Here is a 22,915-nt window from a genome sequence, read left to right on the forward strand (position 1 = left end):
ACCACTTTTGGCCAGAGTAAATACTTAATATTTTTTCGACATTTACCGGAGGTTTGGCGAAACCTTTTTTCGTTGCCGATGCCGTTTGATCCGTTCGGAAAAGTTTGGAAGCGATGTTTGGCCAGCGGCAGCGCGACGACTCCTGCTATGGTCACTGCCTCCCTCGCACCCACACGCTTCATGAGAGAGAGAGAGAGAGAGAGAGAGAGAGAGAGAGAGAGAGAGAGAGAGAGAGAGAGAGAGAGAGAGGTGAGCACTGTTCGGACTTCAGGCCCCGGCCCGGAGGTATACGCTTCGATGCGTGTTTTTACAGTGTCGAAGCGCGGGGCGCAAGGCGCGCTGCAGCTGAGGACCCCTGTCTCTTTGCGGCCGCAAAGACAAAATAAAACAAAGTAAGGGAATCGAACCGCCAGCTGCGCTAACAGCCCCGCGCTCTCCAGGCGACCTTGGGAACCTCGACGGCCTTGGGGCCTTGGGAACCTCGGCGGCCTTGGGGCCTTGGGAACCTCGGCGGCCTTGGGGCCTTGGGGCCTCGGCGGCCTTGGGGTTGGGGCAGGGCGCGGACGGCACGGCCGGTGCTGGAATTAAGCTAACCGGAAGCGGATCGCGTGGCGTGTCTTTCTCGCACTCACGGAGCGTGCCGGAGGGGTGTGAGAGAGACAGAGGGAGTCTCCTTCTGGCGGTCGGAAGAAAATAGCGCGGCGCGATGAGAACAGAGATGGCGGAGAGGAGGCATCCGCGGCCGTGACGAATTGTCTGACTTGCGGTGCTGCGGGGCGGCGCTACCCCTCGCTACCCCTCGCTACCCCGCGTTACCCCTCGCTACCCCTCGCTACCCGTCGCCACCCCGCGTTACCCCTCGCTACCCCTCGCTACCCCTTGGTACCCCTCGCAACCCTCGCTACCCCTCGCTTCCCCTCGCTGTCCCTCGCTACCCCTCGCTGTCCCTCGCTACCCCTCGCTACCCCTCGCTACCCGCGCTAACCATACCCATTGCTTCCCGTCGCTACCCGTCGCTACTCCTTTCTACCCCTCGCTCCCCTCGCTCCCTCGCTACCCGGCGGTACCCGGGGCCTCGCCGCGCCCCGGGCCCCGGGTCACACTAGACAGGTGTCCTGGGGCGGGCAGACGAATGGTTGCTCTGGGCCCCTCCTGAAGGCCCTGCCAGCCCTGCCGGTCCTGGCGGGTCATAGGGTAGCGGTGAGAGGTAAGAGGTTGCGGCGGCAAGCGGCGGAGTGAGTGACACGCAAGCAGGGGTATTGGACTCGCCCCGCCCCGCCCCGCCCCGCCCCGCCCCGCCCCCCCCCGCTTCGCCCCGCCCCGCCCCGCCCCGCCCCCCCCGCCCGCCCCCCCGCCCCGCCCCCCCCGCCCCGCCTCGCCTCGCCGCCCCGCCACCCCCGCCCCCCCCCTTCGCCCCGACCCGCCCACCCGGCCCGACAGGGCCAACGACTGTCTGACGATGCCGATGTTCAGGTCTTCATACCACTGACTGGGAATGAGTAATGCACCGTGCGAATGTGCCGCTTTCGCTCTGCAAATCCCGACCGTGGCGTAGTGTGGCGAGGCGGGGCGGGGCGGGGCGTGGTGTGGCGAGGCGGGGCGGGGCGTGGTGTGGCGAGGCGGAGCGTGGTGTGGCGAGGCGGGGCGGGGCGTGGTGTGGCGAGGAGGGGCGGGGCGGGGCGTGGTGTGGCGAGGCGGTGCGAGGCGGACCGGGGCGGGGCGAAGTGAGGTGATTGCGTCAAGACGTGGGCGACCCCGTGACCGCCCTCTCCGCGGTTGCCTCGGGTCCAATGCTAATCCCCGCCCGTGAGGCCTTCAGGCCCGCAGGCCTTCAGGCCGTCAATCCGGCGACCACAAGCCTGCCGATGAAACGAAAGACGGCCGACGCCCACGGCTCGGCCCGCGCAGCCCCACGCTCCTCTTGATTCTCCTGTTTTCCATTTTTTTTTTAATGCGACAAGCCAGCGCGTCATCCTCTTTTCGACACTGTTAAATTAAAATTAAAGGAAATCCGGGAAAATCGCATTTTGAAGCTTTGTCGGGAGTTCGGCGGTTCCAGAAAGATCGAATTTGTGCACTGGCCATATGCCGGCATCTCATACAAATTAGAGACAAATGGTAAATCAGAATTTTTCGACGACAGCAACTAATGTTTTTCGCCAACAAGTTCTCCTGGAGCTCCTTATATTTTTGTCTCAGCAGATGCCTTTACCTTAAAACATGAAAAGAAAAGTCTAGACACTTTAATGAAATGTGGCAGCTTGCTTTTACTCTCCAGTTCACAAACTAACCATAATCACGTATCCTAACTACAGTGTAGTGTGCCTCCAGCGTGCCTCCAGCGTGCGCCCAGCGTGGCTCTAGCGAGCCTCCATCGTGCCTCCAACGTGCCTCCAGTGTGCCTCCAGTGTGCCTCCAGTGTGCCTCCAGTGTGCCTCCAGCCTGCAGTGTCGCGGTCCGTGTCTGACGCGCGTGCCCCAGATCACGCGCCGCACGGCTCCGCACTGCCACACAGCGCGTCTCCGCCAATCCCCCTTCCTTCCCTCCCACACCAGACCGGGCTCGGGGTCCGCCAGGCCCGCCAGGTCCACCAGCCGGCAGCAGACTGAGAGTCGTCGCTCTGTCTCTCTCGCACCCGTACGGGACGCCCCACGAGTGCGAGAGAGGCAGAGCGACGAAAATGACTCTCGGACTGCTGGCGGGCTGCCGCATGCGGGGCCACGGCCACGAGGAGCGGCGTGGAGCCGCACGCGGATGCTTCAAGGTTAATCTCCCCGAAGCCAGTCCAGCCCGCGCAGCCCGCGCAGCCCGCGCAGCCCGCGCAGCCCCGGAGACGCGAACAATCTATCCGCCGAGATGGACGTGAGGAGCGTCGATAAAAAAAAATGCGTCAAGATGGCACTACACTGTGAAACCAAAGTGTGGACACTGAATGCTTATAGACTTTTTGTACATACGCATGGACGTATCTGTGCATGTTGTACATAAATTAGGTACAATTTTATAAAAATACTTATGCACGGTATGGACCAAATTGGACCAACTTTCTACTGTACATAGGCTACATATGTCTGGCAGTATTCGTGGAAATTGAAAGTAAATATTTAATCGGTTTAGTGAGTAGGTTTGACAGAGTACTTGCTGCTCGTTTTTTTAAGGATTTTCTTTCGGGGTCGCGTTTTTGCTTTTTGCCACTGCCAGTGGTCCTTCGCCACCTGCTGGGAAGACACCAGGCCCACCAGGGCACTGTAGGCTTTCCCCTCGCCTATTTACGGTGGGGCCACGGGGGAGGCGAGAGCAAGGCCTTCCCTGCAGACCGATTTCGAGAGTCGTTTTCGTCGCTCTGTCTCTCTCGCACCTATACGCAACGTCCCATGAGTGCGAGAGAGGCAGAGCGACGTAAACGACCCAAGAAGAGCGGCGCAGCGGAAGCCACTGGACTGGCTCGCCGGACAAAACTTTGTCTCGCGCTGCTGCCTACACACTAAATTATGCAAATTTATTTTCGGGGCGCGAATTATCACACTAATTTGTGCGCTCCTTGAATTCTCGTGAAAGACGTCCTCTTTGTTTCCAGGCATAAACAGCACACGGCAAAAAAAATTCCAAGTTTTTGAAACGCATAAGGTGCATGCATGCAAACTATACTATATTTAGCTCGCTAACGAACAGGTATTCCTTCGTAGTTGCGAAGTCTTCTCTTTTTCCACAAAATGAATGCTCAAAATCCTTGGTACAGTCGCTGGGTTGTTTTGTAAGGCTTGACATAGTTTGGAAGGTTTTGAAAGCTGCGGCGTTTGCCGCCTGCGGATCGCGGGGTAGGCAACACGCAGACAGCTGTGTGTGCCGGGCTTGCCTACCCCGCACTTCGCAGGCGCTCTGCCGCGTCGAGCAAAGACAACACTGCAAAAAAAAGGACACAAATTTCTGGCAAATTTTCTATCAGTAATTTATTGTACTCTCAAAGTACAACAATTGTTGTACAATAAGTACAATGGAACCGGGTTTGTACAATGAATGTGGGAAGCTGTTTTCCCCTCGAGTCGACACCTTTCAACGGTCCGAGTGCGGCAGCTCTATCGACTCTATCGGCTTGTCCGTTAGTAAAATTGGTAACCGTCTTAGCTTAAAACGGCCCCTTGGCGGGTCCGCTCCGGAGTCACTACGCTGTGACTTGTGGCGACGCCTACACGGCGAAATCCACAGAACGTGCCTTGTGAGCTCCGGCCGGTGGACAATGTTCCATATCCGCGAGAAGTGTGTACGTCACCCCACCTGCGGAAAGGGGGGGGGCTCCGCCCTCACGCCTTCGCCGTGGCCTTCTCGGCGCGGCCTGGATAGCCAGCCGGTGCCCCAGATACTCATCTGCGCAGACAGTGCAGAGAGGCAGACATTGGCATTGGCACCGCCTCGGGCACCGTGGCGTGCCGCCCCACTGCAAGTTTTGGACGTCGAAGGTCGGCGCGGACGCGCGAGGACGCGCGCCAGGAAGGGCCGTGAAAGGTCTTGAAGGGCAGCGACGTGACGGCGGAGCAGCGGGGCACGGCCGTCGTCTGGCCAAGGCCCGGCCCGGCCCGGCCCGGCCCGCTGGACGAACGCCACACTTCCTGGTGAAAACAAAAACACACACACACACACACACACACACACACACACACCCACCGCGGAGATACAATAAAAGGGGTTGGCCGCCAAAACAGTGGCGCGCGGAAACACAGCCAACCGGCGAACCCAATCGGAACAAGTTGGCTTCTCTGCGGCCACGACAAACTTTGGCCCGACGCTGCACACGCCGGCGCGCACACCAACACAAACACTAACACACACACACACTTACACACACACACACACGCACGGCGTCGTCACACTCGGAGGCCCGCACTCGTCGCATCCCTTTAGGGAACTATCTGCGGAGTCCGAAACACACAGTGTGTTGGCGGTCAAGGTTGCTGTCAGTGCCAGCTCCAGGCCGCCGCCACCACCGTCGCCGTCCTGGACACCCGCCGTGGCCGTCCATGCGGCTCCGCCCGCCCCGCCCCGCCCCGCCCCGCCCCGCCCCGCCCCGCCCCGCCACGCCCCGCCCCGCCCCGCCCCGCCCCGCCACGCCCGCCCCGCCCCGCCCCGCCCCGCCACGCCCCGCCACGCCCCGCCACGCCCCGCCCCGCCACGCCCCGCCCCGCCACGCCCGCCCCTCCACGCCCCGCCCCGCCACGGCCCAGCGACCCGATGAAGGGCACGTGTGTGGCCGCCAGGCCAGCCTTTGGTCTCAGCCACTCGGGAGGAATAATGACCGATGGGCCATGCCAGCAGGGGCAGGCTGCCGCCGCCTGCGTCCACGCGGCGCGTGCAGCCCTTGTTGTTGTTGTTGTTGTTGTTGTTCCCCTTTGGCATGAGGCCCGGGCAGTACACGTGGCACAGTCTCAGAGCGGGACGCCACATGACAACAGTGGAGTGTGTACGTCCTTTTTTTTGCCAAGCCTCGGGGCACCGCAATGCGAGCCCCAGAGGCAACAAGGCAGGGCAGCCCCCTCCCCCTTTCCCCGCTGGACCCGCCACTGCGGTGCATCCACTTATTCCACAGTGTGGCACACACACCGCCCTCGTCAGCGCAACTAACGGGAAAGCCATGTCTCTGTTTCGTATGTGCGTTGCTCGACGAGTCCGTTTGGTCTGTTTATTGGAGCTCGGTTTGGTGGGGACGCGGTCGTAAGAAGGCGGTGCGTCAAGCGGCCTGTTTTCATCTCGAGGTCGAACCAAATGAGAGCACATTTGATTCGAATACAACTCTGAGATATATTTGTCTAAAAAAGAAGTAAGGTGATATTTTTTTTTTGCGTTTCTTGTCTAAATTAATTTAAATTTTGAAATTTTTACATTAAATATTTAGTTTTGTTTTGAAATTGAATCGATTTGGAGGTAACATGATTCAATTTGGTTTCGAAGCATTCGCACACCACTAGAAGGCGGTGGAGTGGGCGGCAAGGAGTAGGCGCTGGGTGACAGCGAACACGTGCCGACGGGGCCACAGGGCGCCACGGGGCCACGCACTACTTGGCCTGCTTGGAGTGGCCTGAGAGCTCCTTAGCGTGACCGGTATAAGGGGAGGGGGAGGGCTGATTACATTGGTTTAATGAAATTAAATTAGCTAGGTGGCATTACCCGGGGCGGCCGGTGCGTTGACCGAAAAGCCGTCGCCCTGCGTGCCGCCGCCGCGCCGGCCAATGATGGCCGGACAATCATGCCCAGCAGCCCGATTCCGAGAGTCTCGCTCTGTCTCTCTCGCACTCATGGGTAGTCTCCTTTAGGTACGAGAGAGAGAGAGACACAGCGACGAGAACGACTCTCGGAATCGGCCTGCAGGTAAGCGACTCGGGGCACCCCGTGACGGAGCCCTGCTGGGCGCTGCCCCCACCCTCTGGCCTCAGCTGGCCCGGCTAGCTCGCTCCCTCCCGCCTTAGCCTCGGCGTCCTGCTCACTCGCCCACAGAGCCCCGTGGCGGTAGGCAGGCCCGCTACACGTGCAAGTCTGGCGGGAGTGCCTACCCGCCGCGTTGCAGGGGCTTCTGAGCTGGGCGTGGCCACCCCTACTGATATTTTAGGTAACCACATCTCGTAAACGGATAGAAATAAAAAAATTATGCGCACAGGTTGGCTGAAATTGAAATAGAATTTCGAATTTTAGCTGTCATTTGCATAACTTTCTTATCTCTAACCGTTAACGAGATATGGACACCTGAAATCCTAATTTATGTGTAGTTTGCAGGCCCTGCTTCTCAGGTTCTCTCAGTGTTGCCACATCAGCTGGCAAGAATCTCCCTTCCCATCGGAGTTGACAGGTTTGCCAACCTCAGCACTGTATTATATCTTCTGGGTATTCCCACGTGAAGTTGCAGACAAAGCAGGCAGGCTGAGGTTGGCAACCACTACAGCACTGATGCATCATGAGTATCTTAGCCTCCCTACATATCTGTGGTCTTCTCACTGCAACACTGATGCATTGTGGGCATTTTTTTACTTCTTCAGTTGTCCTCTACACTGATGCATCGTGGCAGTTTTCGCCTACCTCACAGATCCTCTATGGTCCCCGCCGACCTGGCCAACGCTGCCGATGCGGACGAAGTGATTCCGGCGGCAGTGAACCCAATTTACGAGTGTTGCGAACCCGCCGCGCCCACGGCCACGCGAAGGGAGCGGAGGGATCATCGACGGGTGAAGCGAAAAATACGATTATCGTCCATGAGGTTCGGATTAGGCTGTCAACAGTAAATACGGCTCGGCGTCGCTGGCGGCGCTCCGCAGGCAGTGACCCCGGCGTGGCCCAGCCCGCCCCGCAGACTGAGAGTCGTTTTCGTCGCTCTGCCTCTCTCGCACCTATACGGGACGCCCTGCGAGTACGAGAGACAGAGCGGCGAAAACGACTCTCGGAATCAGTCTGCTGGCTCAGGCCAGGAATCGCACGCGCTGCGAGCACGGCTCGGCAGAGGCGGCAATTATGACCAATTTATCCCGCAAGCACTCGTCGCGATGTTGACAGCGCTTTCCCATAACCGAGCACCAGCGTTTGTCAAGGTTACATTCCCGCGAGACGCGGCAACGCGCGGCAATGACCCGACCGCTGTCAGCGCTGCGTGTCAGCAACATTCGACACTATGGACGACAGTCGACTTTTCAGAGGAAATTTGATACTTTTGTACGGCATTTGACTCTTTGGACAACAGTCGACACTTTAGACTCGACACTTTGGACAAAGCTCAACACTTTGGACAACATTCTATACTTTGGACAACATTCGACACTTTGGACTCCACACTTTGGACAAAGCTCGACACTAACATTCGACACTTTGGACAAAGATCGACACTATGAACAACATTCAACACTTTGGACAACATTCGACAATTTGGACTCGACACTTTGGACAAAGCTCGACACTTTGGACAAAATTCGACACTTTGGACAACATTCGACATTTTCGACAAAACGTTGGACACCATTCGACACATTGGACAACATTCGACACTTTAGGACAACATTCGACACTTTTGGACAACATTCGACACTTTAGGACAACATTCGACACTTTTGGACAACATTCGACACTTTAGGACAACATTCGACACTTTAGGACAACATTCGACACTTTAGGACAACATTCGACAGTTGGGACAACGTTCGACAGCAGTGGCCGCTTCCTCTGTGCGTGGCTCTGTCTGTGGCCGCTCGCTGTACGTGACCACGGCGTCCGCACCGCACGGCATCTCAAGTGGAATCCTGGTCCTCTGCCACGCCAGTCTGTCTGTCTGTCTGTCTGTCTGTCTGTCCCGGCCAACACAAAGCCCTGAGTGGCCTGCTTCGCCTCACGGAGCCACTCCGACACTCTCCGAAGCAAGCACTGCTGCGTGAACGGCAGGCATTGCCAGAAGTTCGTTATGTTACACCAGCATGACGAAAATCATGCCGTTGTCGCATAATAATGATTCGTTTATATATTTATGCTCTTGCGAGAGCAATTCGTTTCGCACGCTTAAAACTTTGCGAAGTATTTTGAGCACACATAATACGAACTAATTTACTTTGTTATACGAAGAAAAAGTTCGTAAATTACGAAGTATATTCTTTGTAAGCTTATTTGTTATAACAAGCTTATTTTCTTTGTAAGGCCTAAATAGTTTGTAAGGTTTTCTCAGTGCGGTATTGCTATTAATGACATGCCCGCTCACTTTTTTCTCAAAGAAAATGTCAATTCCATACGACGGTTTTAAAAGGGATGTTTATGATGCCCAATGAACGTAACACTTTAGGCAACCGGCTTGTTGCTACGCCCCAGATGGATGGCTAGGTCAGGCAGCAGGCCCTAGCAGGCAGGCAGGCAGGCAGGCTGGCAGGCAGGCCATCTACGCCACTTGTTGCGCTACAGGGATTGACACTCAGCACCCGCCGGGCCGGCCGGGCTGTGTCGGAGCACGACACTCTTCTTCTTCTTCTTCTTCTTCTTCTTCTTCTTCTTCTTCTTCTTCTTCTTCTTCTTCTTCTTCTTCTTCTTCTTCTTCTTTTCTCCCTCCTCTTCTTCTTCTTCTTCTCCTTCTTCTTCTCCTTCTCTTCTCTTCTCCTTCTTCTTCTTCTTCTTCTTCTTCTTCTTCTTCTTCTTCTTCTTCTTCTTCTTCTTCTTCTTCTTCTTCTTCTTCTTCTTCTTCTTCTTCTTCTTCGCTAAACGCGCTTCCGTCCGGGAAGTCCGGAAGCAAATAACGGCACCAGGCGTCGCGCGGCCCCATTCCCTCACCCCGTTTCAATGTTTCCGGGTTAGGGGTGGGCCGGCCGGCCAGCCAGCAGCCAGCCAGCCGGCAGACCGAATCCGAGAGTCGTTTCCGTCGCCCTGGTCTCTCTCGCACCCGCACTAGACGCCGCCTGAGTGTGAGAGAGAGACAGAGCGACGACTCTCGGAACGAGTTCGCAGCGCAGGGCCGCAGCCTGCGTCACCGTGGCTGAATTGGTCACGGACTGGCACTCCAGGACCATTATCCAGCCCACCCACGCGCTTGCCTGTACCTGTAGTCTCTCTCTCTCTCTCTCTCCTCTCTCTCTCTCTCTCTCTCTCTCTCTGGTTTTGTGTACGCGCGCGTGCTTTTCTCCACACCGGAAGTCAGCCTCCCCACCAGTGTATTGGGCCAGGGTCGGGCGAGGGCGGCGGGGCAGGCAGGGGGAGGGGGCGCAGACCGGAAAGACTCCAAATCATACACAATCAGCGCGGCCCATTGATTCCGAGTGATTGCGTTCCATTGCTGCCGGGGCACGGCCGAGGGCACGGCCGACCTGCCGGGGCAATATGGTGCACCGTCGTCGTCTTGGCCGTCAACGTCTTCCTGGGAGCGGAGCTTTAGACGTCTCACTCGCACTGTCGTGGCTCGTCCCGTCGGAGAGAGAGAGAGAGAGAGAGAGAGAGAGAGGACGGAGCGAGAGAGAGAAAGAGAGAGCGATGCAGGACTACTATGTCAGCGGCACAACTAGCAGCCGCCGTTAGCGATAGACATACCGGTGGCTGCCCGAGGCGTGGCGTTTTGGCGGCGGCCTATAGCGGCATCCTTGCAGGGGCACCGACCCCCTTCTCTCTCTCTCTCTCTCTCTCTCTCTCTCTCTCTCTCTCTCTCTCTCTCTCTCTCTCTCTCTCTCTCTCTCTCCCTCCAGCGCACGCAGGGCGGTGCAGGCGTGGCAAAGACCCCCCGCGAGGCACGCCGCACAACGCACTCTGTCGGTGCAAAAGCGGAGAAGAACGAGGCAGGGGGATTTTCGCGGCCCTTTCTGCCGGCCGCCTGGCTGGTACACTGCGAACGCAAAAACCATGCCGCTGGCCCCGTTTTCTCGTTTTCCCGTTTTCGCCACGCCACACCACGTCGATCCACCGAAGCCTCAGAAAGTGGTCGCTTTTTGCTCAGAGAGAGAGAGAGAGAGATTGGGGGCATGATGATGTGTGTGTATGTGGGGGGCTTTGTGTGTATGAGACTGTGTAAGTGTTTGTGTGTGTGTGTGTGTGTGTGTGTGTGTGTGAGAGAGAGAGAGAGAGGAGAGAGAGAGAGAGAGAGAGAGAGAGAGAGAGAGGGAGAGAGCCGCTCAACTGGACTGGAAGGCCCTCGCTGGCTGGCCAGGCGTCTACAGCAGATGCCAATATGAACAAGGCCGGCCGGTCCACACGTGGCGCTGCCCGCGCTGCTCCCGCGGCCAGGCGAGCGATTTCCAAGGTTCGTTTCGTCGCTCGGTCACTCTCCCTCTCGAACTATTGCGGGATGCCCCATGGAGTGCGAGAGGGTCAGAGCCACGCTCTGGCGGGTGCGGCGTGGTGCAGTGGGCCAGAACACCGGTGGGAGCGGTCAGTTTCCCGGACGCGTTTTGAGCTCCAGAGTCACTAAACAGGTCTCAAACCAGCCGTGCGACCCCACTAATGGATTCCTCGTTTGGAGAGCAACCCATTGGTGGGGTCACACGTTCGGTTCGAGTCCCATTCAGCGAGTCTGGAGCTCAAAACGCTTTCTGGGTTTTGATCACCTCCACCGGTTTACTGGCGCACTGCGCTGCGTTTTTTGCCTGTGGCAAACTGCACCACCGCGTGCAGTCCGCTGGCGCTCCCCTCGCAGTGCCACCGACCCAGGCGGCCCCGGGCCGGCACGCCGCGGCAGCAGCACGCATGGCGGCGTTTTAATCTAACTTACGTACCCATTTTCCCAATTGGCAAAGTTAGCCTGCGGGACAGTGAGCGATGCGCCGCACTGAATAGCGGAAGCCGATTCGCTGTTCGCGGCGCTCCGTTTTGTTGTTCGCGTTTCGTTTAAACTCGAACGAGCAAAACTACGCAGTGGCCGAAACGAGTCGCTTCATCATCCGAGCCGAGCGCGGCATCGTGACCACGGATGAACGGACAGTGTTGTCGTTGCCGAGCGAGCGTCGACCCTCGTGTGTTTCTAGGCGGGAAAAAAAAACCTGTCGAACGCAGCGAAAACAGGCGCGGCCAGTGACCAGCGTGTGCACGCGGCCGTGCGCGTGCTGACGTGTGTGCATGTGTGTGTGTGTGTGTGTGTGTGCGATGTGTGTGTGTGTGCATGTGTGTGTGTGTGTGCGTGTCATGTGTGTGTGCATGTGTGTGTGTGTGCATGTGTGTGTGTGTGTGCGCGTGTGTGTATATGTGTGTGTGTGTGTGTGTGCGCGCGTTTGTCTGTGTGTGTGTGTGTGTGGGCGCGCGCGCGCGTGCGTGCCCGTGGCAGGTTGATGAATTTTCGCTCAGAACCCAATCAATGGCCATCACACGGGCGGCGTGAGGCGTGAGGATAGAGGGCCACTGCCTCGCCACTGCCCAGTCCACTCAGCGAGTCGATTAGTCGCTTGGCCGCCCTTCGATTCGCCCCGCCGTTTTCCCTTCCCGCCACTTGCGGCCCCATCTGCCTGCACGCCTTTCAGTGCCCGACACACAGTGGGCCAGAAGACCGGTGCAGGTGGCCCAAACTCTAGAAGCGTTTTGAGCTCTATAGTTGCTAAACAGGACTCGAACCAAACGTGTGATCCCACCTATGGATTGCTCCTCGAACGAGGAATTCATTCGAGTCCTAGCGACCCTGGGGCTAAAATCGCGTCTAGAGTTTTGGCCACCTGTCCTGGTCTTCTGGCCCAACACACACCTGAAACGAGGGGAAGAACGATTCGTTTCAAACGCCAACAACACAGTTTCATCTTTGAAATGGGTTCGGATGGTAACAGATGGTAATAACATGTGGTGCGGTCGTTTCGAGTTTGAATGATCGGTTGGCACAGTTCTTCCGCCTTGAGCGGTTGGTACTGCCGATTGCCTAGCCTGTTGCTACCCCGTCCCCTTCCCCTCGGTGCCCCTGGCCGTGAGGGCGGCGGCGGTGCTGTTGCTGGGCGGGTGTCGAGGATGCCCCCTCGCTTCCCACTTGCTGGTTTCCCCCAAGGGAAGACCCTTGCGGTCCACGTGTGAAGGGCTAGTTCTGGACGGCCGCCGCCCTGCGCACACTCACACCATCTTTCTCGAAAATTCTCGTTTTTTCCTTTTTGGCCCCGTTCGCATGTTTATTGAGTTGCTTTGCTTATACTGTGTGGATGAGTGTGCTGTTTGATTGCGGTGCGGTCGCACTCGGCTCGCTCCGGGTCTCATCGGCCGGGCCTCCGAGGCGGCAGGCAGCGTGGCTCTGTCTCTTTCACCCTGCGCAAAGCGCCCCGCAAGTGCGACAGAGACAGCGCGACTGCTGGCTGAGCCTGCAGGCCGGCCGGCCAGCAACGAAAACACGAGACGCAATAACGCGTGTTGACACGCCACACCGTGAATCGCTGTGGCCGTGGCAGAGGCCGCCACAGGCCTCGCAGGCCAGTGGCTCGGACCGGGAGGCGAGGAGCAGAAGAGGACTGCGCGCGCTGACTTGGAAAAAGGGGAAAAATACTCGCTCGCTATTTTGGTGTATTTTTTAGTGAAACTCGACCCATGACACGGCGCGAGCAAACAACTTCGCCGAACCGGGCGTTGGGCCGCAGAGCTGGTGACCAAGCCCACACGGCAAAAACGGTTTCTGGTGTTTCCGCCTGTCTTTTCTACTAAAGGCTACGTACACTGAAAACCAACCGCACCACTGGTGTGATCTTGACCCCGTGTTTTTTTTTTTAGTGTTCCTGGGAAAACCAGTTGTACTTTTTGCCGTGGCAAAACAAAAACAAAAAGGATAGTTGAACATCGGTCGATAGCTAAGCTGCCGAATCGATGTCACCAATGGTTTCCAATGAGATATCAACTCATTGTCAATTGAAACTTTCGTATATTTTCCTTTTGATTCAACGTCTGGATGACCCTGACCCTGCCCCTTCCTCCCGGTCCTAAAAAGGCCACATGGTTTTATGAAGGGCCGTTTATATGGACTCATAAAGACCAACGCTGACGCCTGTCCCTGACCAAATTGCGCCTTGCCAAGAGACCAACCACCCCACACTGAATGCACACGTTACATATTGATGTACTGTTTTCATGAAAAGTTTCACACAAATTCGTGCTCTTTTGGTGTCCGTTCAAATTTGAAAGAAAAACAGAACAAGTTAGTTTGTTCTCTTTTTATTTTAAAATGATGTGAGGCCGTCCAGAATTGGACAAACACAATGGCCTTGTAGGCCTTGTACCATGACAAGTTACAGATGACCAGCGAGCCCAAAAATACAGAAAGGATTGCCCAGTTTACATCCATTTGATCACAAGTTTCGCGCAAACCACAAAACAAGTCGCGAAAAAAATGAATGTGCCGCGGGAAAGGGAACTACGGGCATTTTTTTTTTTGCGCCCCTCCCTTGCCACGCGCCACGCCCTGAAACCACTTAAAGGCCTCTAGCGCCCTGCCTAGGGCCTGCCGGGGGCCTGCCTAGGGCCTGCCTGGGGCCTGCCTGGCCCTGGGCCCTGGGCCCTGCCTGGGTATGGGTCCCACGAGTCCTCGAGCAACAGGTTCAGCCGCAAACAGTCTCTCGCCGTCTCCCTCTCCCTTTCTCCCTCCTCACTACCGGCTGCTCTTGTCGGTTTCGTGTATCACTTCTCATTCGCTCCCTCTCTACTTGCTTCGTTGGGTGCTTTACACCTGCCTCGTCCTACCTTTAACTCTCTCTCTCTCTCTCTCTCTCTCTCTCTGCTCTGTGCCGTGCACGTACTAACTGCCTGACTGAGAGAGCTGCTGGACCAAAGGAGGAATTTGTACAAATCGGTGAAAAATGGGCATGGAAAAAGTAAGTTAGTTTGAAACGGGGTTTACCGAGTGCCAAAGCCCTTCGAACATCACGAGTATTAAAAGAGCAAATGCTCATGATGACGAGATGGACATGGAGGAGACCACTGATCTGAAACTCAATCACACAGATGGGAAAGGCTCAAAGCTGCTGAAGCGGAGGCACCAACTAGGAAAGAAAAAGACAGGAAATGGCAAAAGGCGGGTAATAAAGTGTAAAATGGCGAGGCGAGCGCATCAGTTTGAAAGTTGAAAGGCCTCCAAGGATGGAACTGGTAATTGAATTTCTCCACTCCGTCCGCCGCGCCGCGCCGCGCTGCCAGCGGAGCGATTTGGCATAGCGTCGCTCTGTCTCCTTCGCTCTCATTATGGGGTTTAACGAATTGGCGCGAGAGAGACAGCGAGGACACGCTGTGCCGCTTACCCTACTGGCCTTGGACACCACGAATCGAATCACCCGCAGATTGCCGGTGAAGTTTTGCATAATCGGCGGACTGATTTCGTCGCTCTGCCAGAGAGAGAGAGAGAGAGTGTGCGCTGGCCCGTCCACACGCGACCTTCACCCCGCCGTAGAATGGGGTGAAACTCGTCGCTTGGACAGTACAGTGCGGTCCAACCGTTCCGGACCTCGGCAGCCGTTTCCGCGTTCCTTTAGCTGTACAGTCCCCGCCCACGGCTCGCGACTCAGCACTTTCACTGTGCCACTCCAAAACGTGTACTACTTTTCCCTGAAGATGTATTGGAACTCTGTTGCAGGCACCATGCCCGGTCCGTGCGAGCGACTGCGGCTGCCCTCGGTGGGTAGCTCCGAGCCCAGCGGCAGCTCACTGCAGAAGGAGCAGCACAAGGTGGTGGTCATGGGGGCGGCCAGGGTCGGCAAGTCCTCCATCATCGCGCAGTTCCTCTACGACAAGTAAGTTCCGTCAGAGAAGGTGGCGGATTCATCGCACATTTTCATGATTAAAATCAGTCGTGCCGTTTCGATTCCTGAAAATAATAAAGCAACTTCAAGTCAGCACAGCCAAGACGCTTCCTGGTTGTCCCAGGATGCCTTAGTCAAGACAGGGAGTTCCAGGGAAAACCAGAAACCGTTTTCACCGTGGGAATTAACCCTTGCATTGTGCGAATTTAACCTCGACCTTCACTGACATTCATTGATTGAGATTCATGACGAGTAAAGTGAACTAGTTGTTTCGCGGAAGTGTTGTTTTTTTTTCCACGATTCAGAACAGCAGGGTCAGGGGCAGTAGGTTCCTAGAAGCGGGAAGAGGAAGAAGACCTTGATGGGAGAAGTCTGGCCGAACCCGTACTCGAGCAGCGCTGGTGTTGACAAAGAGGGATGCGGCCGTCGCTCGGGATCAGGGGTCCAAAATGGGGGATCAGAGGGGAGGTTAGGAGTTGGAGCAGGAGGGAGGGGGGAAGGTTAAAGTTTGGAGGGTCGTTATTGGCTGCTCCATCGGTGGGTTTGTTAGCGGGATTTAATTAAAGGTACTAGGTCAGAGGGTCGCAAGACCTTTGCTCGACAGTGGCAGCGCGTCTCAGAGCTGTCCTCAACCCCCTCTCTGCTTACACTGAGCTCCTTAGAGAGCGGCGCGAAATTTAAAAACAAAGGCCCCTGGTTAACGAAACGGCAGTGTATATTGTTCCTGATTGAAACGCGCTGTTGTCCCTGCCGGTGATGAGGTCCTTGTGGTCCTTCGCCTCACCTTGCCTTGTTGCCCCCTACCCTTGCCCTGCCCCGCGCGCTCCTTGCTCCGACTCGTTTTTTGTCGTTTTATTTGGGGTGTCTTTTGTTTTTGTGCTTAATTTGGGAAGAGTGCTCAGCTCTCCACGATTCCAGCAGACGAACAATGACGGGCACTACCGCTTCCTACTAATGATGTATGGATGCCCCTTCTTCTTCTTCTTCTTCCTCTTCTTCTTCTTCTTCTTCTTCTTCTTCTTCTTCTTCTTCTTCTTCTTCTTCTTCTTCTTCTCCTTCTTCTTCTTCTTCTTCTTCTTCTTCTTCTTCTTCTTCTTCTTCTTCTTCTTTTCCCTTCCCAAATCGCCTCTTTGGCTTGACGGTAGTCGCGTCATCAGCGTAATACGCGCGAGTCAAACCGAACGAGTCTTCCCCTCTGCGCCGAGCCCGACCGCGCTGTGCCCTGTTCGGGACCCACCCCGCCACGGAGTGATTGGTTCCATACCCCCTCCCTCCCTGCGCCCTGCGCCTCCCCCTCAACCCAGGGGGCCTTGGCCTTGGGGCCGCCCGGGCCGCCCGGGCCGCGCACCAGGGTAAAGGTTGGGGTTGGGAGAGTGTGCGCTGAAGCGGCGGGTTAGTGACGCCCCGGGAGACGGAAGGGGGAGGGGTGCACGCGGCGCGGCGGTGGGCAGGTAAAAGGGATGGGAGTTGGGACTGCTGTGGGGGGAGGGACTGCCTGCCCTGGCCTGCCGTGGCCTGCCGGGATGCAGGGACCTGTTTACCAGCAAAGGTTAAGGGCGTGGCCGCGCGTTGCCGCGTTGGCAGTGGCCCGGCAGCAGTGGCCCTTAAGGGCTCTACCGACCTTACGGAATTAAAGGGAAGTGTGACCGTCAACGTAAAGCGACAACGGTCCAAATTGGGTTTCGACCGGAACTAAACCATAAGCCGTTTATCGTTTTTTTTTTAAACTTTTGAGCCGAATGCTAGAAATCAGTGTGGCTGTGATCTGTTTACTGTTGAAAATGGTTAAGTGAAATCGACTCACAAGGTCGATTTTGGATCAATCTTTAGTTCAATCAAACATCTGTTTTTTTTTGTCAAAACCATCAAAATTCGGTGACTTCTGCTTCAGAAAAGTGGTGTGAGAAAGCACGCCAACCCAAACATTTTGTGGCAGTTCACTTGAGCTTTACTAAGCTTCAAGAGGTGCCCCCATCCCTCACTCCACTTCTTCATCCTCCGAACGGAATCCGGCCAACCAACACAGAGAAGCCGCGCGTGGCCCGTCCAGGACCGTCCAGCAATCTTTGGAGATCTCGAAAGGAGCCCTGGGACACGTATTGACCTCATAAGGCCAGCAATCCTAGGATTGGGCTGCCGAGGCTTTGCGAGGCGCTGTGCGAAGGCAGCGATTTCGTCCCATCCCCTTCCTTGGCCACATTGTGCCAGGTTATGAATCCCCGTCCCGGCCGGTGGCTCGTAAAAGGAGAGGTGGGGCAGGGCGAGGCGGGCCGCCTTTTCGAGCAATATCGCGTCATTTCGAGACCGTCATTCTTTAACCCGTTTTAAAACGGCGGTCTTTTTCTCTCCCTCTTATTGGCCTTTGCCAATCTCTGTCACTCTGTCTGTCTGTATCTCCTCTCTCTCTCTCTCTCTCTCTCTCTCTCTCTCTCTCTCTCTCTCTCTCTCTCTCTCTCTCTCTCTCTCTCTCTCTCTCTCTCTCTTAAACGGTCTGAAACTCCGAGGCGCGGCTGACGGTTCAGAGCGCTCGTCCGGTAGCCTTGCGGTCGCGGCTCCGTTCGCACCACAGTCAGCGCGCGGACCACCCCGCGGCCCCGCGTTTCACACATGTAGCAAATCCGGCTGCGTGTGTCCGCCTCGCACCAGTGCGGCCCGCTTCGCCCTGCCCCGCCCCGCCCCGCCACGCCCCAATGCGCCTCGGCACGTGTGTCCGTCCAAGGTCTTGTCAGTTGGATCCGGGAGCAGAGTTTTGCATTCGTCTTGGCAGATTTGGGACAAATCTGGTTTTAGATTTTCTCGGACTTTTGTCTGAGCTGCGAATGAAGTTTCGTCTGCGGTTGCGCTTCTTTTCTGCGCTCTATCGGTTCTTAAGTATATAGCATGACAATCCGTGCCAAGAGCACTGAGAAAAATGTTCAGCCCCTGGGTCAAGCTGACCGTATGGTTGCCCCCGTTCGGTCCAAGTAATTAGAATTATGGTTGTACGGGCCAAATTTTACATTCTAGCGCATCACTTAAGCCTGCAAGAAACCGTAAACACTTCCCTATGGCGCCAAACGGAACCGCAAACAGGAATTTCAGGTGTTCGAACCCACGCCCCGGCCTCGCTGCTGGCTGCCTCCACCCGCACTAAATGACGCGTTGACTGCCTGGAGGCTGCAAACTGATTTTGGCGGAAATGGTTATTTCTCTCTCTCGCTCTGACGGGTCCGTCCCGAATGAGTGCGAGAGAGACAGATCGATTGGACCAACCGCCAGGCCGGCCGAGGCCGGCAGAGGCCGTGCGTGGCGCGGGATGCTTTATGAGAAAACTTCAGCGCCGTGCACTGCATGGCGGCACGGCGCATCACGCAGAGCGAGAGAGAGAGAGAGAGAGAGAGAGAGAGAGAGAGAGAGAGAGAGAGAGAGAGAGAGAGAGAGAGAGAGAGGGAAAAAAGAGAGAGAGAGAGAGAGAGGGAAAAAGAGAGAGAGAGAGAGAGAGAGAGAGAGAGAGAGAGAGAGAGAGAGGGAGGGAGAGAGTGCAACGTCGACCCAGTTCAGTTAACAGTTGGCCTTTTATCGGCGAGATAAAGCGAAGGCGCTCCGCCTCGTGACGAGCGCGCCACTCTCTGCCCCGGTTTCGACGGAAATTTTTCGGCTTCTCCGTCCGTGCGGACTGTGCCAACCGGAAGACCGTCTCCGTGCAATCTCGGCAGGTGTTTGTTCGGGACGGGGCGAAACCCGCCGACGAATTTTCGCGTTTCTCTTCTCCTGGTGGCCTGTTTTCGTGCTGCCGTTCTGTTTTGCACGCCGGCGCGCTGGCGGAGCGTGCGCAGCCTGCCTCCTGAGGACGGCGAGCCAAGGCCAGCCGTGACCGAGGTGCAGGCACCCCGTTGCTTGGCCGTCTTGCTGCCAGCCCCGCCAGCCCCGCCAGCCTGCCACCCTCGCCAGCCCCGCGCCAGCCCCGCCACTCGCGCCACGCGCCGCCGTGCCAATTTGCTCCGCAATCGCCTTTCCCCTTCAAATTGTTGACAACTCCTTTCGGTGCTCCCCAGCACTGTTGGCGCGGCAAAGCACTGCGCGGCATTGCGTCTTCGCTCGGTGCCTCGGGCCGACAGAGAGGCGCCCCCTCCCCCTTCCCCCTAGTTCCGCCTCCGCGCCGCCGTCGCCGCAGCGTGGCTAGGCACGCGCCGAGCACGCGCCGAGCAGGCCGATTCCAAGAGCGTCGCTTGCTGTCACAGTCGCACTGACGGGGCGTTCCACCACGTTCCACCGCTTTCTGAAGGGGCGAGAGAGAGAGAGAGAGAGGAGAGAGAGAGAGAGAGAGAGAGTCGCCAGCAGGTGCACCGTATCCAGTTTGCTTTTCCCTCTCACTCGGGATCCACCCGACGTGGCGACTCCTTGTTTTGTTTCTTTCGAGTCGAAGAGTCACGGGGTGAAGCCGAAACGTGACGACAGCCGAGTGGCGGGACACGTTCGGGGCACGCGAGTGACACGTGCGTGACAAGCGATTGACACGTGCGGGGCAAGCGAGACACGTTCGTCACCAGCGAGTGACACGTGAGGGACACACGAAGTGACTTGTACGTGACAAGCGAGTGACGCGTGCGGGACATGTGGAGTGACACCTGTGGGACACGCAAGTGACACATGCAGAACACGTGCAGGACATTCAAGTGACACGTACGACTTGCGATTGACAAGTGCGGGACATGCAAGTGACACGCAATGAACACGTAACACGTGCGGGACACGCGAGTGACACGTGAGTGACACGCAAGTGACACGCGAGTGACACGCGAGTGACACGCAAGTGACACGCAAGTGACACGCAAGTGACACGCAAGTGACACGCAAGTGACACGCAAGTGACACGCGTGACTCATGCGAGACGCGCAAAATGACACGTGCGGGACACGCAAGTGACACCCAAGCGACACGTGTCTGCAAGCAAGGGCTGGTTCCCACGCTCTCTGTGGGAAGGGGCGCCAACTTTCCCTTCGCTGGCCGCTCGGTGGCGCTCGGTGGCGCTCGGCTGGCCGTAGCCGCGCTGCCTCACTTTCCACGTGTTATTCCGGGAAGCGGCCCTTGAACCGCCGTCGTCCTCGCTCTGTCTCGCTCGCGCACCCATGGGCTGCCCCACGAGTGCGAGAGAGGCAGAGCAGAGAAAGGGCTCTCCGGTGTCCCGGGTCACCGCCTTGTGGCACATGCTGTTCATCCCCGGCACCCCGAGGGAGGGGAGGGGGAAGGGGCGCCTTCCAGGAAGGACTCAAGGATTGCGGATAAGTGGCAGTAAGAGCCTTTGTTGCTGTTGTTGTTTTTTGTTGACGGCAAGGGTGTTGCTGTTGTTGACAAGTACCCGGAGAAGAGGGCGGGACGCCAATCGTGTGACGGGTTCATGTGTGCCTAGCTCGTGTCAAGGAAAGACTCTTGTTGTTGACCGCCAGGGTGTTGTTGTTGGCAGGTACCTGGAGAAGTACCGCGAGACGGTGGAGGAGTTCCACCATGCCGAGTACTCGTTGCCAGACGGCGCATCCCTCACTCTGGACATCCTGGACACGTCGGGGGCCTTCTCGTTCCCCGCCATGCGCGCCCTGTCCATCAAGAAGGCCAACGCCTTCATCCTGGTGTTCGCCATCGACGACGCTCGCTCCTGGGAGGAGGTGGCCAACTTGCGCCAGCAGGTAACCAACATCCCGGCTGTTTTGTTGGAGGGAGCAACCACTTAAATTGTTTCGTATACAGGATTCTTCAAAGTTTTAGGGGTTCACTGGTAGCTAGGTTTTTAGCAGATGATACGTTCACGTATCAGCGTGCTTGTACTCTCGTGCAGAGAGTACCGAGTTTCCGGCTAGCCAGGCAGCAGTTGCCTCGTTGCCTGACTAGCAAGCCTAGAAGAGGCCGAGCGCCTCGCTGGCAAGGCAGCGGCTGGCTGGCCTGCCTAGAAGATTATGAGCGGAGGGCCCGCAGTCCGCCGTGCCGCGCCGCGCGCCGCACCATGAATCGGGGCGCCTGCGGGGGCTCAGGTTGCGCGCGCGGCGTATAACCTCGGGCGTATAAACCCAGCTATCTAGTACTCATGAAGTGCCTCCCTCACGTTGCGCGGTGCCGCTCCCCTTCCTCTCGTCACGAGACGCTGCTACGCATCGCGCAGCTGCCCCCCGCGCCTCTTCCTCTGCCGAGACGCCACGTCCCGCCGCGCCCCGCCACACCCCGCAACTGTCCACACACACACACACACACACACACACACACACACACACACACACACACCCACTTGAACCTTGAGTGCGTAGAACGCATGGTGCAGCGCCCCCTCGAACCCCTGCCCCTCTCGAGAAGCGGCGCGCCGGCAGTCGGCTGTGTGCGCCACTCTTGCTTATCTATCTTGAGGTCGGGTTCGGGTGGCGCGCCGGCCGGCCGGCCCCGCTTGGAGATGTGGCTGACACGCCGCGTGCCGCAAGGCGCCTTGGCCTAGTACCGAACACAACTTTTACGGGTATTGAGTATTTATGTGATTAGCCACCAAATTGTGCATCCTCGCGTTGAAACAACGAAAATGATACCCAACACAAGTGGTATCGGACATGAGTGTCCCACCGTCATTGCGAACATGTTTAACACAAAACAATGGCACGTTAGGATATTCAAAAGTTATACTAAAATTGACATTTTCATGAATAACCATGTGTAAGAAATTTGCCAAAAAAAGAGTTCCGAGTGTTTACTCTTTGAAAGAAATTGACAAAATGTCACATTCATACATTTCAATAAACATTCTCTTAAGTATCATCTGCTTTCACGTTAGCGTTAGCGTTAACGTTTTTTTTTTCAGAATTCCAAAGTGTCCTTTTTTTCAAGTTTATTGGGCTACGACACACGCTGGGTTGTACGGGGCCGCTATTTTTGTTTCTTCTTTTAAGACAAGAACAAAGTATACTGTTGTAAGTTAGTTTGTTTACGTGATCCCAGCCCGTGCTCATCCGCCTCCGAGTCTACCGCTACTCGGCGTAACGCAGCGAGCTCTCGAAACATGGCTTTGCAGTGGCCGACAAGCGCTTGGAGGCTTCGAGTGCGCCAGACCGCCATCTACGAGCTGTGGTCTCATTCCACAAGCAGACGTACCAAAGGCCCAAATCCGACACACACACGCAGACACTCACACACACTCTCACACACAGACTCATACAAAACTGGGTCAGGGCTAAACAGGTGCTGATCGTGGATAGGGCTTTGAGTGTACTGATCTCGCCTCATGAACCGACTGAATTGCCCTGGCTCTTGTCTCAACCCATACACGCCGCGGACAGGCAGACAGACACACAGGCAGACAGACAGACAGACAGACCGTCGCGCTGAATATTTCATCTAAGCGGTTAAAAGCCGCTCTAGTCCTCTTCCACGCTACCTGCACACGGGCTGGGCTGCGCAAGGCGCGGAGTTTACCTAAACCCTTTCACCTTGCTTCGCGTGGTAATTGGCTGGCTCTCTGTCTGCTCTCACGGCCTTGCTGTCTGTCGGTCTGTCTCTGTGCTTCTCCGTCTACACACCAAGAGCACCGAGTGGAATGCTATTTGAGGTCAAAACATCCACGCAATGAAAAAGCAATGGAACTGTCTGTCCCGGTTCCTTTTTCTGCCGTTGAGACAACTCAATTCTACCAATGCAGGCGACGGCCCTTCCTTCCTTCCCTCGAGAACCTCCGGATGGTTGTGTCAATCGTGCTGAGTGCTGCACGGGATGCAAACAGGAAGATGATTTGT

At 56.7% G+C, this 22,915-nt stretch overlaps 1 protein-coding gene across 1 annotated transcript in view; it reads left to right on the top strand.

The window, feature by feature from the left end:
* Positions 1–22,915, top strand: part of LOC117645044 (GTP-binding protein Di-Ras2-like) — a 71,267-nt gene that overhangs the window by 44,004 nt on the left and 4,348 nt on the right. The window contains exons 2-3 of the mRNA XM_034384933.1: positions 15,008–15,164; positions 20,617–20,836. Coding sequence (XP_034240824.1) covers positions 15,013–15,164; positions 20,617–20,836 — 372 coding nt within the window. The 5' untranslated portion in view covers positions 15,008–15,012. The remainder of the gene's footprint in view (positions 1–15,007; positions 15,165–20,616; positions 20,837–22,915) is intronic.

Source organism: Thrips palmi, unplaced genomic scaffold, assembly GCF_012932325.1.
Source record: "Thrips palmi isolate BJ-2018 unplaced genomic scaffold, TpBJ-2018v1 HiC_scaffold_18, whole genome shotgun sequence".
In the NCBI taxonomy this organism is placed as follows: domain Eukaryota; kingdom Metazoa; phylum Arthropoda; class Insecta; order Thysanoptera; family Thripidae; genus Thrips; species Thrips palmi.